Source organism: Myxocyprinus asiaticus, chromosome 39 (genome assembly GCF_019703515.2).
Source record: "Myxocyprinus asiaticus isolate MX2 ecotype Aquarium Trade chromosome 39, UBuf_Myxa_2, whole genome shotgun sequence".
Lineage (NCBI taxonomy): Eukaryota > Metazoa > Chordata > Actinopteri > Cypriniformes > Catostomidae > Myxocyprinus > Myxocyprinus asiaticus.
In genome coordinates, this window is record NC_059382.1 from 16,975,001 (window position 1) to 16,993,064 (window position 18,064).

Here is an 18,064-nt window from a genome sequence, read left to right on the forward strand (position 1 = left end):
AGTAAATTGCCAATGCATTATTTGACACTTTACATACAGATATAAAACATATTGAATGCTGAAGTTTAATTTGCTGTAGTTTAAAATCTTAAAACTTTACCTGGCTGCCATTCATTCTTTATCGTGCACATGCTGGGTCTCTTTCACCGTTTCGCTTTTGACACTGGTTCAAATGACAGCGAGTGAGCATTTTCAGGTGACACGAAGAGATACGGCAGCCTGCATTTATATATTTAATCGGCCTGTCAGATATTTCAGTCCAAGGCTGCACAAGTAATTGAATAAATAATTAAAAAACTTAAATGCCTCTGATTCCCTATCGTATTTATGTATGCAGTTGACATTTCTCTGATTGTTTACAATGCTTAACTGCAAAAGGCATATTGTAAATGGAAAATTTAGACACAATGGGAATTGTGTACCATATTCAACACTTCATGATAAGTTTATTGTGGCAGGCGTGATCGTAATCTTGATTATTTTTCAATTAATTGTGCAGCTCTATATTGGTCCACCACTAGTCTCCTTATATGGATATGAATGTTAATGTGTTGTAGGAGGTGGAGCACAGTGTTGGCCGGACAGGCACAGTGAACAGTGTGGGGAGTAATCAGTCCATCCCTAGTATGTCCATCAGTGCCAGCTCACAGAGCAGTTCCGTCAACAGTCTGCCTGATGCCACTGACGACAACAAGAGTGAGGTGGATCTTATGGAGAAAGACCAAACCATTATACCTAACAGCTCTGTGATTCATGTCAAACCGGTTTGTGCACTTCTGCTGTAATTACATTCACATTTATTTTCTTGCCAGATACCAAAACAACTTGCTTTGTATTGCATGCGAAGTGCATTTACTGTATTATGTTTTTAAAATTACAACACAAAACTTCAGGGTGCTAATAATTAACTTAACCCTCTGATTAATTAATTATTAAATCGCAAGGGAGGAAAATGATCTTAATGATTCCTTTCGCTTTAAAACAAAAATATAATAATTGCCAATCTTTCTTTTCTCCCAAATGATGTATTTTTGAGAGTTACACATCTGTCCATTATTATATTAGTTAATACATTTTAATATTTCAGAGGTGCTTGGTGCATCACCACGATTGTCAGACATGTTTAATTTATGTTGTCATCAAATATATACACACAATAATTAACACAGTAAGAGTACAGTCATATGAATTTATGGGGTTAAATGTAATCATCCATGGTGGTTTTTGGATGTTACATCAGCTATAAATGGCTTTAAATGTCTGTGTCAAGCATGGCATGTATGTTCTTAATGTGCTGTTTTTGTTTGCTGAAGGAGGAAGAGAGCTATCCAGAAGACACAGAAGCTCAGAGACAGCCATCAGAACCCCTGTCTCCCCCAGCACCGACACCGCGGCGTCAATACAGGAACCGAGAGCACTTTGCCACCATCCGCACAGCCTCCCTGGTGAGAACCAGATTGCCACCCAAGTATAGAGTCCGGGAGAGTCCGTTTGCTCTCTGATCACTTTAGGTCGTTTCTACAACACTTGAAAGCTGGTGTCTGTTCTGCTACAATGGTCAAAAGTGTGCTTGTTTGTATGTGTCCTAGGTTACTCGTCAGATCCAGGAGCATGAGCAGGACTCTGAGGTGCGAGAGCAGATGTCTGGATACAAACGTATGCGCAGACAGCACCAGAAACACCTTCTGGCCCTGGAGAACAAACTGAAGGGTGAGATGGATGAGCACAGACTCAAACTGGACAAGGAACTGGAAAACCAGAGGAACAACTTTGCTGCTGAGATGGACAAACTCATCAAGAAGCACCAAGCCACCATGGACAAAGATGTACTGTATCATTGTCATAAAACCAAAAAGCAAATTCTAATGATAATTTTTCATGAATTATTACTGTTTAAAGCCAAGTAGAACAGTCCAGGGTTCCCACTGTCATGGAAAACCTGGAAAAATCAGGAAATTTTAAAATTGTGTTTTCCGGGCCTGGAAAAGTCATGGAAACTACTGTAGTGAATATACATTTTTCTAGTTACGCTCTGCTCTAAAATATGTCATCACATGAACATTGCTCTTGGTTAGAGCTTGTGTAGAGTAGAACTTGATCGTCCCTTTTGCGAGCGAATCCTTCTTTTGAGTAGGTTCTTTTCAGTTAATTGGTCAAAATGATTCAATATTTGTATAAATGATTAATCAAATTTGCGAATCAGTCTGAATCAAAATTATTTTAAAAATTGGTTTCCAGAAATTACACTGGAAAAGAAATTTGTTTATTTATTTATTCTAAAACATTCAGAATAAATTGTCTTCCATTTGTGCTTGTCTGGTGTAAAAGTTTTTCTGCACTCTGTTTTGCAGGCCAAGACTTTTGCCAACGATGAGAAGAAGTTCCTGCAGCACATTCAGACCCAGCAGAAGAAGGAGCTAAACGGCTTCCTGGAGTCTCAGAAACGCGAGTACAAACTGCGCAAAGAGCAACTCAAAGAGGTCAGAAAGCCATTCAAACATAATCCTGTCTGGACTATTCTTAAAGGAATATTCCGGGTCCACTACAAGTTAAGCTCAATTGACAACATTTGTGGCATAACATTGATTACCACAAAAATGTATTTTGACTCGTCCCTCATTTTCTTTCAAAAAAGCAAATATCAAGGTTACAGTGAGGCACTTACAATGGAAGTGAATGTGGCCAATTTTTTTACGTTAAAATACTCACTTATTCATAAATATAGCCACAAGATATGAGCATAATGAGTGTTAACATTATTTTAGTGTGATTAAAATCACTTACTATCCTTTTCTGTGTAAAGTTATAGCTAATTTTACAACTTCATTACCATGAGGATGTAATGTCAACAAACCCTAAAACGACTGTAAAAATGACAATTTAAACAACTTTCCAGCTCAAATAATAAACACGTTTTAACAGAAGAATTAATGTAAGTGCTTTTATAAAATTATTAGCTTCACATTTCTGCTTTTAAACCCTTCAATATTTGGCCCTATTCACTTCCATTGTAAGTGTCTCACTGTAACCTCGATTTTTGATTCTTTTTTCATGAAAAGGAGGGACGAGTGAACATTTTTGTTTTTGTGGTAATCAACATTATGCCACAAATTCTGTCGATTGAACTTAACTTGTATTGAACCCGGAATATTCCTTTAACATGCTGGTCTTCGTTTCACAAAATCTCACTTTGAGATTTGATCAAAAAATGAAGATTCATGTTCCTCTCCATAATATTCATGTTACACATTCCCATGCATAGCGTCTTTTCCATATGTGCAGGAGCTGAATGAGAACCAGTCCACACCAAAGAAGGAGAAACAGGAGTGGTTGTCCAAGCAGAAGGAGAACTTCCAGCACTTCCAGGCGGAGGAGGAGGCCAACCTTCTTCGCCGGCAGAGACAGTACCTGGAGCTCGAGTGCCGAAGGTTCAAAAGGCGTATCCTACTCAAACGTCACAAAGTGGAGCAAGATCTTATAAGAGAGGTTAGTAGACAGTGAGCTTGCATGTACGCTAAATGGAAAATCGAAAGTGCTTTTTCAACCACTTGTAGGCAAGTCGACTAGTTTATCTGCATTTTCATATTTTTTTTTTAAATATTTAGTTTTTATATTTTAAGAGACAGTTTTTATATGGAAGGTTAAGTTAAAAATAGTCAAAGTTTTTACGTTCACAATCATCCCTAGTACATGCAGTTGTTCTTAACTATGGACTATTATCGATTATGAACATGGCTGATTTTGTTCTTGATGATACAGTACTGTGACTTCTTGGGTGTCCAGTTCATTGGCCTTTAAATTGAGCCTAAAATAAGTCTATCCACATTTTTCTAGCTTTGTACCATCAGTTTAATGCAGTTTTTTCCTGTGCGTGTTTTCTCAGGAGCTAAAGAAGCGTCAGACGCAGAAGGATCTGGAGCATGCCATGCTGCTCCGACACCACGAGTCCATGCAGGAGCTGGAGTTCAGACACCTGAGCAACATCCAGAAGATGCGTGCAGAGCAGATCCGCCTGCAGCACCAGACCGAGCTCACCAACCAGCTGGAGTACAACAAGCGCAGGGAGAGGGAGCTCAGACGCAAACACGTCATGGAGGTCCGACAGCAGCCCAAGAGCCTCAAGGTAGTAACAATCACTTCTCAGGTTGTAGGTTAGCATTAGTGCACTATAAGTAGCTTTGGATAAAATGTCTGCTCAATGACAAATGAGAAATTAGGTTTAGGATTAATTATAGCATGAAAAATGTCTCAGCTGATTGCCTCATTTATTTGCGCCACTCACCTTTGTTTTTAGCTTAGTTAGTTTACTGATCTTGCTGCCCCAACATTGTTTCTCTGACAGTCCAAAGAGCTACAAATCAAGAAACAGTTCCAGGATACATGTAAGATCCAGACCCGGCAGTACAAAGCCCTGCGGAACCACCTGCTGGAGAGCACGCCAAAACCCGACCACAAGACCATGCTGAAGAGACTGAAGGAGGAACAAACGAGAAAACTAGCCATCCTCGCCGAGCAGTACGACCACACCATCAACAACATGCTCTCCACACAGGCTGTGAGTGCTGAAAAGAAAGAATACACAAAAATGTTGTAACCTTCATTGTCTGATCATATGATAAAAACAGTCTTTCTCTTTCAGTTGCGTCTGGATGAGGCGCAGGAGGCCGAGTGTCAGGTGCTGAGGATGCAGCTGCAGCAGGAGTTGGAGCTGTTGAATGCGTATCAGAGTAAGATCAAGATGCAGACGGACGCACAGCAGGAGCGAGAGAGGAAAGAGCTGGAGCAGAGAGTGTCCCTGAGGAGAGCCCTGCTGGAGACCAAGGTCTTATAAGTCACTTAAAAGGACAATTCTGTCATCATTTACTAACACTCACATGCTGTTCCAAACCCATATGACTTTCTTTCTTCCTTTAAACACAAAAAAGTGATGTAAGGCCTCAGTCACCATTCACTGTTATTGAATGGGGAAAAAGATGCAATGAAAGTGAATGGTCACTGAGGCCTTACATCTCTTTTTTTTTGTGTGTGTGTTTAAAGGAAGAAAGAAAGTCAGATGGGTTTGGATGAGAAAAAATAATGAGAACATGATGACAGAAGTTTAATTTTGGGTAAACAGAAGCATATATTACTTGAAGATGTATCAAGAATTGTCTGGCTAATCTAAATGGTCTGCAATTCTTTAAACATTTATGTGACTGTTCTTAGTTCTTTGCACATTTGTTTTTGCCATCAGATATATAGTGATATAGAGGCCCCAAAAAGTATTTGGGTACTTAAGTCACACTTAAAAATGTATCATGTCATCGCATTAGGTAATAAAATATCCATAAAATTATAGTAGGCCTTTTTTTTTTCTTTTTTTTTTAAACTAACATTTCTCAGCCATATTTTCAATTACCAACAGCAATTTAACCAACTTGTTCAAAGGTCATCTTTCATGTTCCTCTCTTGTTCACACAAGTGTCCTAGCAGAGTAACCACAGTTGTATTTCATTGCTGTAACAATGGAAATTTGGCAACCAACAATCATTTTAATCATTCATTTTCAAGTTTGTCTTAAAGTGACATGAAACTCTCCTAGTTCAACGGGATGTGAAAAAATGTAAAACTGTGGGCAGTTACGGGGGAGTCGAGAGCTACTTCCAAAACACACTTACAACAGAGATGGCTGAACATCACATTATGAGTGGAGATGACAACAGAAGAGTTTTAGGGCACTTAGCTGTATATCAGTCATGGGACAAAAGTGTGAAGAGTGAAGACGACAGAACAGTTTGCAAATCAGCAAAAAGATTTGGATGTTGTGTTCAAACTTTTGAGAATAAAGTGAGAACAGCACTCAAAATAGACATTACCATCAAAACCAGCACTGCTTTGAGACTTTACATTAATTCAAAGATATTTATGATTACAAGGAGTGTTTCAGGTTGAATACAAGTTAAACTCTATTGACAGCATTTGTGGCATAATGTAGATTTTTTTTTTCTTTTTTTTTTTTTAAAAGAACAAAACACTTCTTGTAAGATGCATAATGAAAGTAAATGGGTCCAATAAATACACTCTGTTTTTCAGAAGTATAGCCACAATAAAAGGAAAAAAACAAACAAAAAAATAACCACTTTCCCCATAACTCTAAACACAATGAGTGCTATCATTGTTTTCAACTATGCGCAACATGTACATATCTTAAAAAGAAAATGTGTTTTGGTGTTTCGTGACCCTTTAAGTGAAAATACTGGGAAATAAATGGGCCACTATATGTTAAACCTGTTTTATAGATGTATTTATAATTAATTACGACTATATAACATTATGAGCTATTCTAGAGTCTGATGTGGCCTCTGATTTGTATCCCACAGATCGAGGAGGAGATGTTGACCTTGCAGAATGAACGCACAGAAAGGATCCGCAGCTTGCTGGAACGTCAGGCCAGAGAGATCGAGACCTTCGATTCAGAGAGCATGCGCTTGGGCTTCAGCAACATGGTGTTGGCTAACATCTCTCCTGAGGGCCTCAGCCACAGCTTCCCTGGGGCCCCGGCCAGTTGGATCCCCCATCAGCACCACTCGGATAGCTCTCTGGGGACTCAATGGGGCAGCAGCAGTGGTTCTGGATCCAGTCACCACTACCACTCCAGCCAGGGAGGATCACAGGCCCTGCAGGGCTGGGGTCAAGCCATCCCAGGAGGTGGGCTTCCACCGTGGGGCCACTCCTCGGGCCCTCCAGGGGCCATGCCAAAAAGCAGCGTGGGGTTGCCTAACAGCCCCCAGGTGCTTAGGAGGTCCACCTCTGGGGGGCCCACAGAGCAGGGCATGAGTAGGAGCACCAGCATCACATCTCAGATATCTAATGGTTCACACCTGTCTTATACATAGACACCAGTGCGTTTGTGCCAACCCTGCACACAGAAACATAAACACACAGGGTAGGGGAACGCACTGGCCCAGACTCAAGACTGGCACAGAGAGCAGAGCTAACTGCACTTGTCTCTCTACTCCCACTCTTCCTTTTTTCTTCTCTCTATATCTCTCATTTCCCCTTTTCTCTCTCATTTCAGTCTCTTACTCGCAGATATGTAAACTATAGTAAATATTGCTCAGGTCAAAAGGAATTCTAACTTTGCATGTAACTTGTTTGACAACCATGCAGAGCTAGAGTCAAGAACATTAGTCTGATCATTCAGAGCTCACTTGAAGAGTTTAGTGCTAAAATTATAGATATAAATATTAAATAGATGTTTACTTAGCTTTAGTCCACTTGATATGTGGATTCATAAACCAAACTGATGGAGAAGTTGGCCACAATTTTCACATTATCTGCAAATAAATGAAATCCTAAATGATTATGTAAGAATGCAAGGGATATGGATATCTAGACGCAGTTACAAAAGCTCCTGAACAATCAGCCTGCTGTCATGCTCTAGGAATAAAAAATTGGGGTTTTAAAAAAAAGAAATCAAGATGACTTTTGTGAAGTATATGTAATGTGGTCTGTGTTAAGAAGAGTCAGCCAAGTAAATGTTTTAAAGTATTTAATTTGTCAGATTTTAAAATTGGATGATTCAGTTGCAGTGAGGATCTCGATGTTAGCCAACATTTAAGCACTGGATTCCCCCCGCCCCCCCGACTCAAAATGCATTTCATTTTGGTGTGTTTATATATATATATATATATATATATATATATATATATATATATATATATATATATATATATATATACACACACACACACACATACATACTTGACCTTATAGACCTTTTTGTCATGTTTATTTGGCCGTTAAACATCAATGGGGCTGTGTTGCCCAAGCAGTGTGTTTTAGCAGAGTGTAGGATTTAAGGAACTGTGCTAGCAAGCACAGATCTGTTCATATCTACAGCGTCCTTTGCTTTTTTTAGTCTATACTTGAATTAAGCAACAGGGTTATGGCCAGGCAGTCTATCTTTAGTCTCATCCTTTGATATTCCCTTTATTTTATTATATAAGCTAGTTTTCATTTGTGTTGTTCATCCAGACACGATACAAAGAAAAAGCAGTATATTTTCGATTTCGTGATTACTTCAGATAAAATATGTAAGAGTCATATGTTTTAGGTATGCAATGCCACTAAAGAGCTAAAGGATATCAGATGTGTGTTCAGTGCCTTCAATGTGTTGATTTGAATATTCAGTGTAGATATGCCAAGATATGTTTTAATGTACCCGGAAAAAAAACACACTCCCAAATTTGGATTAATCTAATAATAATCCCGTCATGACAGAATGTATCTGATCGAAAACAAAGACTGGTGCATCATACTAGAACAAGGAGAGTGTGTGTTGGTTAAGTGTTAAGTGTGCGCTTGCCTCCTACATGCAGTACATGTAGTGTGTGACAGGCTTATATTTTCCCACAATGTAAAACTAAACACTAATACTAATAAACTTTTGAGGTGCCTTTTAATATCTGCCAAGCAGAAGCACTTTATGTAGAGTGACGTATTTTGAGGAATATTTTTACAAACGTTTGGAACTATGGAAATGACTGATGCAGGCATATTGTGTGTGATGCTGCTTGGTGAGTGACTGGGAATATTTTTTGTTCAGGGTTCAGTCTATTAATGGAGATCTATATGATCACTGTAAAGAAGAGGTAACTATGAAAGTGCAAACTTGTTTCAGGGTTTTTCAGTGATTTTGGATCGTATCTTCATGTTTTTTTTTTTCCCCCAAAGAAAATCAATGAAAATGCAGAACCTGTTTGAATGTACTTTGTCCCCCATTATGTTTGTGTCATGTTTATTTGGCACTTTGGGAATGTTAAAACTGTAGGATCATAAATGACTTCCTCTTTTTCTTAAGGTCATGACAGCAGGCTTTGTTATATGATTCATAACAGGCTCTTGTGGAGCAGGCAAACACTCTTTATTTGGTCTCAAGACCTCCACACTAACGGGTGTGTTCACTGTATCGCACTCATACACTACCAGTTGAAATTTTGGACACCTCTAATCATTATTTATTATTTCTATTTTCCACATATTAGAATAATAGTGAAGTCATCAAAACTATGAAGTATCATATGGAAATGTGTGTGTGTGTGTGTGTGTGTTGGGGGGGGGGGGGGGTTGTCTTTTTTGTGAACAAAATATTTAACCAATCAAAATGTCAAAAATCTTGTATTTGAGCTTACTCAAAGTAGCTATCCTTGCAAAATCTGGGCATTCTATACAACTTCAAGAGGTATCCACCTGAGATGCTCTTAAAATAGCCAAGTACCAAACTTTTTACTTGTATAGTGTAGGTCTATGAAGTACACTAGATGTATTTTAATAAATCAATAGCTGCCCCAAATATATAACAGCCAAAATATGTAACTATTTTTTTTCCCTCATTAGTTGGCTGGTAAAAGCAACTAAGATGATCATGCACTTGAGTAGTTTCCTCTTAAACTGGCAGGAAAACCTTTGGTCTCTTTATCCCTGCTATCTGTCTGTCCTCTGTGCTGCCCATACCACAGGTGTCGGTGCCCAGTATTGTGAGGAAATGAGCTGTGCTGACGATGCCCCTGCCTGCCCTCTCTCTTTCCCTCATCCTTGTGAATTTTTATTTGTATTTTAACACTTCTGATGTAGTATTTTAACCTCACTTTTTCCCTTGTGCAATCATTGAAGACAAATGTCTCCAGGCAGGACACATCTCTCGCCCTCCTTTATGTTCTACTATGTCAAAAGAGCTTGTGTTACTGCTGACCTAAACCCTTATTACCAAATGGATCCAGCTCTAATGTGAAAGTCTAGAGTCGTCGTCTGGGGAGAGTGTTCATATTGTATATTTGATCAAAATAAAGATTTAAAATACATGGAAATTAACAAAATTGATGGCGGTTTTCCCTCCATCTCTGCATATGGAGAAAAGTTTTAAAAGAAAACTGTTTCGAAACTATTTACCTTTAGCTTTTCCAGGGATGGTTCGTCCAAAAAAGAAAATTCTGTCGTAATTTTCTCATTTTCGTGTTGTTTCAAACCCTCATGACTTATGTCATTGCATCTTTTTCTTTCCATACAATGAAAGTGAATGGTGACTGAGGCCAACATTTTGCCGAACATCCCTTTTTTTTGGTTCCAAAGACAAAGAGAGTCAGACGTGTTTGGACGCAAGGGTGAATAAATGATGAAGGAATTTAACAATACAATGAAACTCACTCCAGGGTCTCGGAGTTGAACTTCAGGGAGTAGTGTGTGTTTACATGTCACCTCTGCACACTTTGTTTTCCATTTGTATTTGAACATTAGTCTCTTGATCACAGGAAAGCTTCTGCACATGCCATTGTCCTCTGTATTCTGAAATGCCTTTATTCTGAACCGTACATTCATGTGAATGTCAGAAGGTGCAGTATCATCCAGTATACCATGACTTCAGTTTAATGGCACAAATGTGCAGAACAGAGCTGTTAAAGGATAGTCAGATTTTTATAACAGTCCTCCCATTGGTCTATATTTTGATATCAAGGTATACCTTTTGTTTTTAACAAACGATCAGTTTAGTCCAATTATTATATTTTTTTAATCAGTTTCATTTATAAGAATACATTTTGGGTGGGGGCTGTTTGAATTTGGATGGCATTATTCATAATTGTGATAACCGTTTATTTGTCATACCTGATACTTGTCATTTTATTTTTATCCTAGTTTTAAACTTTTGTCCTACTGACTGAATTTAGCGGATTTGTAAGTAATACTGATATATGAGAAATACTAGTATGAAATGCAAACTTTTTTCTAATGGAGGTTCAGCCTCTTGTCAAACACTGTGCCATCCCACAGATGCCAAGCCCGGTCACTACTGCAAAGTCTCCTCTCCAGAGAAACTAATTGACGGGCTTTAAGAGAGAGAGGGTTATTTTAATTCTAATGGGCCTGAATGCTCCCATCGCCAACACTACAAAAAAAATGAAACAAGGAGTGATAGAGAGGGGCTGGTCAAAGGGGAAGGGCTACATTTCTGTAGAGAACATCAGTATTCATTCGCTGTGTTCGAAATTGCATAATAAACTGTATGCCGTTTCCAACGCACACATTGTCCTCTGGCTCAGCATCACCACTATGACTCATATGTAACCTGTATCAAAATGTAGAGATTGTGTATCATGTTATTGAATGTCAAAAAAGATTATACAAAAAGTTTAAAAATACAAAATAAATGGCTTGAAATTGTACTGAAGTATTCCTAAATCAGAGAAAACAAGTCTAGGGATAAATTTACAAATTATTATTATTATTATTATTATTATTCTGTTCTGTAATTACTATTGTGTTGATGGAGGAACACTGGTCAGAGGATCCGCTGTAATAAAATTAAATTTAGTACAACATTTTGTCCGGCTTTTAATTAAAATGCTTTATCTTTAAAAATGTATTAGCATCCAAATAATTTTTTGTGTCAGTCTGGTAATGGATTGCATTTTAACATGTGAACAACAAACAGGAAATTTTCTTTATAATATTAACTATTATATTAACAATTTGATTGTTCCCAAAGTTGGGCACGAACAGGATTGATCGCCCTGATATCAGTGTGCTTCTGTCTTAAAGGGATAGTTCACACAAAAATGAAAATTCTCTTATCATTTACTCACCCTCATGCCATCCCAGATGTGTAGGACTTTCTTTCTTCTGTACAAATTATTTATTTATTTTTTTAAGAATATCTTAGCTTTGTACAATGCAAGTTAACAAGTTCAAAAATGTTGAAGCTTAAAAAGCACAAAGGCAGCAGAAAAAGTAATCCAGTTGTTAAATCTTTCAAACAGCCCTCCTAAGCGCTCTTCTCAAGAGTTCTTTTGTTTTTGGCTATTTGTGTTCTTCATGCGTATCGCCAGCTACTGGTCAGGGAGGAGAATTTATAGTAAGAAAGGGCTTAAATATTGATCTGTTTCTCACCCACACCTATCAAATCATTTCTGAAGATATTGACTTAACCATTAAAGTTGTATGGATAACTTTTATGCTGCCTTTATGTGCTTTTTGAGCTTCAGAGTTTTGGACCCTGTTGACTTGCATTGTGAGGACCTACAGAGCTGAAATATTCTTCTAAAAATCTTCATTTGTGTTCAGCAGAAGAAAGAAAGTCATACACATCTGGAATGGCATGAGGGTGAGTAAATGACGAGAGAATTTTTATTTTTGGGTGAACTGTTCCTATAAAGTTGGTTTGGAAACAAGCTATCCATACCTTACCACCATTAAATTGTCTTTGAATGGATATTGTGTTTTCTAATCCATTTAATCTTTTGGACATTATGTTCCACTGTCTTCCCTGCTGGAAAAATTAGCTAAAACCAGTCTAAGCTGACCATCTTGCCTGGTCAGGGGTTTTCAAGGGGTTTGTGGCACTTTTCTGCTGGTCACACTGAAAGACCAGCCAACCAGCTTAGGCTTTTTTCAGCAGTGTGAGGGAACTTAGTTTTTAAGTCAGTTGTCTGTAGTCTATAGTTTTGTATTTAACAGCAGGGTACTGTAATGTATGATGTGTAGTATTTACAGGGTTGGGAGGGTTACTTTTGAAATGTATTTCACTACAGATGACAGAATACATGCTGTAAAATGTAATTTGTAACATATTCCGTTAGATTACTCAAGGTCAGTAACTTATTCTAAATATTTTGGATTACTTCAGCACTGATAGATTTTTTTCACTTGTTTTGAACATAAAAACTCTGCCAGTACAGTAAGACAAAATACACATATTAAAAATACATTCTCTGAAAAACCTAAATATCTTATGCAGTGTTGTTTCTAAAACAAGATAAATCAAACTGATCTTGTTTTAAGGATTTTTAGATATTTTTACAGGAAAACAATACAAAAATTATGATCAAGAATACGATTTTTGCCCTAATATCAAAGGTCTTACTAGAAAAAAGAAATTAGGATCCAACTTGAATTTTCTTGATAAAAAATATGATCGTGCCTGGTAACGTGCATGTAAAATGGCTAGAAATAGCATTTTAGCTTAGCGTAAAGCTGACAATTTACACAAGGTTTATTTCTATTTCTTCTGCTCCAAACTTACTTCAAACTTACTTCTCTGTCTGCTCGTATGAATGTAACACATCATAAGAAAATGTTTCACCGCTGTTCAAATGCACTTTGGATCGCATCATTTATATGTATAAATGTTTTTCATCTGAAAGGACTAAATAGTAAATGAAACAAATGACAATAAAATGTAAAGTAATCTTTTCAGTAATCAAAATACTTTTTAAATGTAACTGTATTCTAAATACCAATTATTTAAATTGTAACTGTAGTGGAATACAGTTACTTATATTTTGTATTTTAAATACGTAATCCCGTTACATGTATTCCGTTACTCCCCAACACTGAGTATTTACCATTGTGCAAACAATGGACTTCGTATTTGGCAAATGACGACAGAGAGAGTCCGAAAGGGCGAAAACGACTTTCGATCCATCTGAGCCACCGTAGACAAAAATGGGTATGTATCGTATGCTTTGAAGATTCATGAGAGCTTTGTGAACGCTACAAAATTTAATCTTTACAGTATATGTGAGTTGATGGCCATAATATTGTATAGACCAGTTAAGTCTACGTGCCACGGAGGGGGTTCATGTGTGAACAATGTGGGATGCACCGATCAAACGTATTTATGACGCGTAACAGATTGATAAAGAATCTTCAGCTGTTTACCTGAGACACAATACTTGGATTTAAAACATCCCTCAGTTCTTCTTGAGTATGAAGACTTTTTCAATGAAGATTTTATTTCACAGATGAGCATGGATCATCAGACGTGTTTAAACTCAGATATCTGCATTTATAAACTCGTACGAGGTGATTAGCGCCGCAGGTATCCGATGATTTGGCAAAGATAAAGTAAACCTTACCGTGTCACATTTTGATGATGACTCGTCCAGTGTGAGCCACCATCTGGCTCTGGCTGACACTGTGTTGTCATTCCAGAGTAACACACAACTCAATGAAAGTAAACACTTTGTTAGACTCTTGTTGAGATCAGTCTAAAACATTGATCATGCATGTTGAATACTATTAAAATGTTTACTTCGAAAGTTATTATAGTAACACTTGCACACACTGCCATCGAAAGTTGAGACATTGATGTGCCAGCAGTCTTGCTGTGTCACATTTAAAACTATTTTTAAAAATCTCATTCTTGTATAATAATTATATGCCGTTTTTAGTAGCTCAGATTAATTGAGAGTCCATGGACTTTCCAAAAGCCCATCTAAGAGTGGAATATTTGTACTTAATGCATTTGTCACACAGCAGGACTATTTAAAGGGATAGTTCACACAAAAATGAAAATTCTCTCATCATTTATTCACCCTCATGTCATCCAAGATGTATATGACTTACTTTCTTCTGCAGAACACAAGTCAAGTTTTTTAGAAAAATATTTCAGCTCTGTTGGTCCATACAATTCAAGTGAATGGTGGCCAGACCTTTGAAGGTCCAATTATCACATAAAGGCAGCATAAAAGTAATCCATACGACTCCAGTGGTTTAATCAATGTCTTCTGAAGCGATCCAGTCATTTTTGGGTGACAACAGACTAAAATGTAATTCCCTTTTCACTATAAATCAAGCACTAGGAAGTGTAATCGAGCTTGAAATCATGATCGTGCTTAGAGACTGAAGTTATTGCGAGTGGTTCTCTGTACCAAATGCCCACTGTTGAAACATTTATTAATATATAATGTTAATATGTGATCTGAGCAAATACAGGTGTGACAGGTGTTGCTTTCTCTTGTTGTTGCAGCATATCCCTGATATTGACACAAAATATCCCATACAGGTAAAGGTGTCCTTTCAAGAAATATTCCAGGTTCAGTACAAATTAAACTCAATCAACAGCATTTGTGGCATAAACGTCACTCTCATTATTAAAGTGTTTTTTTCCCCCCATGACCATTTCATTTGCATTGTAATTATGAATATGGTTGGAATAGCAGGTTTTTTTTTGTTTTGTTTTTTTTGTTTTTTTTGTTTTTTTTGTTATTCTGCATCAGATCCAAAGCAGAAAAATAAAATGAAACTCGCTTGCTTGCTTGCAAAACAAAACCCATTTTCACTGTTATTTCTGCCTTGTGCAGCCTGCTGATTTATATCTGCATAGACACACCCATTATATACAATAACCGCATACCCACCCTGTGAGCACTGACACTCTCTCATACGTAATTCCTTATATTTGTGATTCCTTATCTGGTTTTAATATGTGTATAGGTGTCTTATCCATTCTACTTTATTTGTTGTCTTCTTTTCTTTCCATTTGTCCCTCTAGACCTGTTGAGGTTGAGAGTATGTATACTGTACCCCTCAACGCTGGCTAAACAACCTCAAAGTAATAGACAGTCACAGTATTTCTGTAGTGAAGCCAGTTACTGAAGCCAATCTCATAAATTAACTATGAACTTGTTACCTTTGACAGAAAGGAGCACTGGTGCTTCTGTACCACCCATGTGTCTCAGCAGAAGCTCGCAGGAGTCTGGCAGTGCTTGGCTCATTCTTGTTTGCCTTATTTCATCCTCACACCTTACCCCTGGCTCAGCCGACACAGAGTGAGACATGCGACAGTCACAATTCAGATAATTATGTTACATTATAGATATTACAGTTTCATTTTCTGTTAATGCATGATTTTCTGTAAAGCTGCTTTGAAACGATGTGTGTTGTGAAAGGTGCAATACAAATAAAAATTACTTGACTTAACTTGACTTACGTCAATTACCACAGCTTTACCTTTTGAGCACTGGATGATTGTCTGCTCATCTGTGATGTCAGAAGAACCTGTACTTTGGTACCAAGTTGATACTAAAATAAAAATGTAACGTTTCTAATCTTTATGCTTTACCGACTCAATTCGGCACGCTATCTGTCTGACAGGCGGCTGAGCGCGCTTTTGTGTGTACCTGCCAAGTGAGGTCTGTAATGCAGATGTGCGCCTGAACGGTCAAAACCATGGTCGATTCCAAGGGGAGCTTGGGGGGGCTAGGATGGCATTCCCCCCTAGATTTTCCTTGTGCACCATTTTCATTTTGCTAACCCATTTTACCAATTCTTTGAAAAGAACTGACCAAAAGAGTGATCCATTCACGTCACTAGTTCTGATTCTAAACATGCTAAATACGGAACCACAACATTATTGCTGCTTTTACTCTTTTCAATTTATATACACTGGTGACCAAAAGTTTGGAATAGTGTACAGATTTTGCTGTTTTGGAAGGAAATTGGTACTTTAATTCACCAAACTGGCATTCAAATTATCACAAAGTATAGTCAGGACATTACTGATGTAAAAAACAGCACCATCACTATTTGAAAAAAAGTCATTTTTGATCAAATCTAGACAGGCCCCATTTCCAGCAGCCATCACTCCAACACCTTATCCTTGAGTAATCATGCTAAACTGCTAATTTGGTACTAGAAAATCACTTGCCATTATATCAAGTTGCATTTGGTTCGTTAAATGAAGATTAACATTGTCTTTGTGTTTGTTTTTGAGTTGCACAGTATGCAATAGACTGGCATGTCTTAAGGGCAATATTAGGTCAAAAATGGCAAAAAAGAAACAGCTTTCTCTAGAAACTCGTCAGTCAATCATTGTTTTGAAGAATGAAGGCTATACAATGCATGAAATTGCCAAAAAAACTGAAGATTTCATACAAAGGTGTACAATACAGTCTTCAAAGGACAACTGGCTCTAACAAGGACAGAAAGAGATGTGGAAGGCCAGATGTACAACTAAACAAGAGGATAAGTACATCAGAGTCTCTAGTTTGAGAAATAGACACCTCACATGTCCTCAGCTGACAGCTTCATTGAATTCTACCCGCTCAACATCAGTTTCATGTACAACAGTAAAGAGAAGACTCAGGGGTGCAGGCCTTTTGGGAAGAATTGCAAAGAAAAAGCCACTTTTGAAACAGAAAAACAAAAAGAAAATGTTAGAGTGGGAAACGAAACACAGACATTGGACAACAGATAATTGGAAAAGAGTGTTATGGATCTTAAACCCATTTAGCTTTTGTGAGATCAGCTAGACTGTAAGGTGTGTGAGAAGTGCCCAACAAGACATCCACATCTATGGCAAGTGCTACAGGAAGTGTGGGGTGAAATGTCACCTGAGTATCTGGACAAATTGACAGCTAGAACGCCAAGGATCTGCAAAGCTGTCAGTGCTTCACGTTGAACTCTTTGAAGTAGTTTCAACTGTAATAGTAATTTTTAATGTTATTAATGTCCTGACTATACATTGTGATCAGCTGAATGCCACTTTGATGAATCTGTACGTTATTCCAAACTTTTGGCCGCCAGTGTATGTTTAGTAGTATACTTGATACTGCTGTTAGAAACCTGGAAAAAAGCATGTGTTTTTTTTTTTGTTTTTTTGTTTTTTTTTTTGGTAAATTGTACCTTTGTCTGTATTTCTTCTAGGATAATTTCTATTTGTTTCTTTGTTCTTATTTTATTAGAGTTTACTTGTCTGGAATATTTGCTTGAGAACTGGAAACAATGTTTACTTAACAATACCACAGCAAAAACGAATAATTATCTAAAATTTGTATTGAGAATCATGAAATTTCACTGGTGTAAGTGTTCGTCAATGACTGAAATTTTGGTAACATGACAGCACTACTGCTCACATGCTTGTGGAAATGAGATGTAGGCCCACATGAAGTCATGAAAAATGTCAAATGGACTGCATTGACAGATCACCATTTTTAACAAATGTCTCATGTCTGTAATCTGTCTTTCTCACAGCCTTTAGCTTTGGTACCATGGGGTCGCTTACTAGAGATGTCTCACATCAAACTTGGGCTTTGTGATTGGTTGCTTTCAATTTCCTCCAATATTAGTCAAGCAAAGAGCAATGTACAGTATGTATTTGATGAAACCGGCACTTGTGTACAAACTCAAGAACATAAATCAAGATATGTTTTTAACAAAGCATAGTTTCAACACTTGATAAATGGTAAGAGTGTTTTTTCCCCCATTTTGCTCTGGTGTGCAGACTTAAGTACAATAATTAGACACGTTC

At 37.5% G+C, this 18,064-nt stretch overlaps 1 protein-coding gene across 5 annotated transcripts in view; it reads left to right on the forward strand.

Annotated features, from left to right (window-relative positions):
• The window catches only part of LOC127430251 (serine/threonine-protein kinase TAO1-like), a 49,373-nt gene extending 38,021 nt beyond the window's left edge, over window positions 1-11,352 (forward strand). For 4 of the 5 annotated variants that reach the window (XM_051679918.1, XM_051679919.1, XM_051679920.1 and 1 more), the window contains 9 exons: window positions 558-764; window positions 1,314-1,445; window positions 1,590-1,826; window positions 2,352-2,480; window positions 3,283-3,486; window positions 3,884-4,123; window positions 4,343-4,555; window positions 4,640-4,822; window positions 6,360-11,352. In XM_051679918.1, the coding sequence (XP_051535878.1) occupies window positions 558-764; window positions 1,314-1,445; window positions 1,590-1,826; window positions 2,352-2,480; window positions 3,283-3,486; window positions 3,884-4,123; window positions 4,343-4,555; window positions 4,640-4,822; window positions 6,360-6,875 (2,061 nt within the window). In that variant the 3' untranslated portion in view covers window positions 6,876-11,352. The remainder of the gene's footprint in view (window positions 1-557; window positions 765-1,313; window positions 1,446-1,589; window positions 1,827-2,351; window positions 2,481-3,282; window positions 3,487-3,883; window positions 4,124-4,342; window positions 4,556-4,639; window positions 4,823-6,359) is intronic. The other variant, XM_051679921.1, reaches the window with a different exon arrangement.
• Window positions 11,353-18,064: the final 6,712 nt, after the last annotated feature.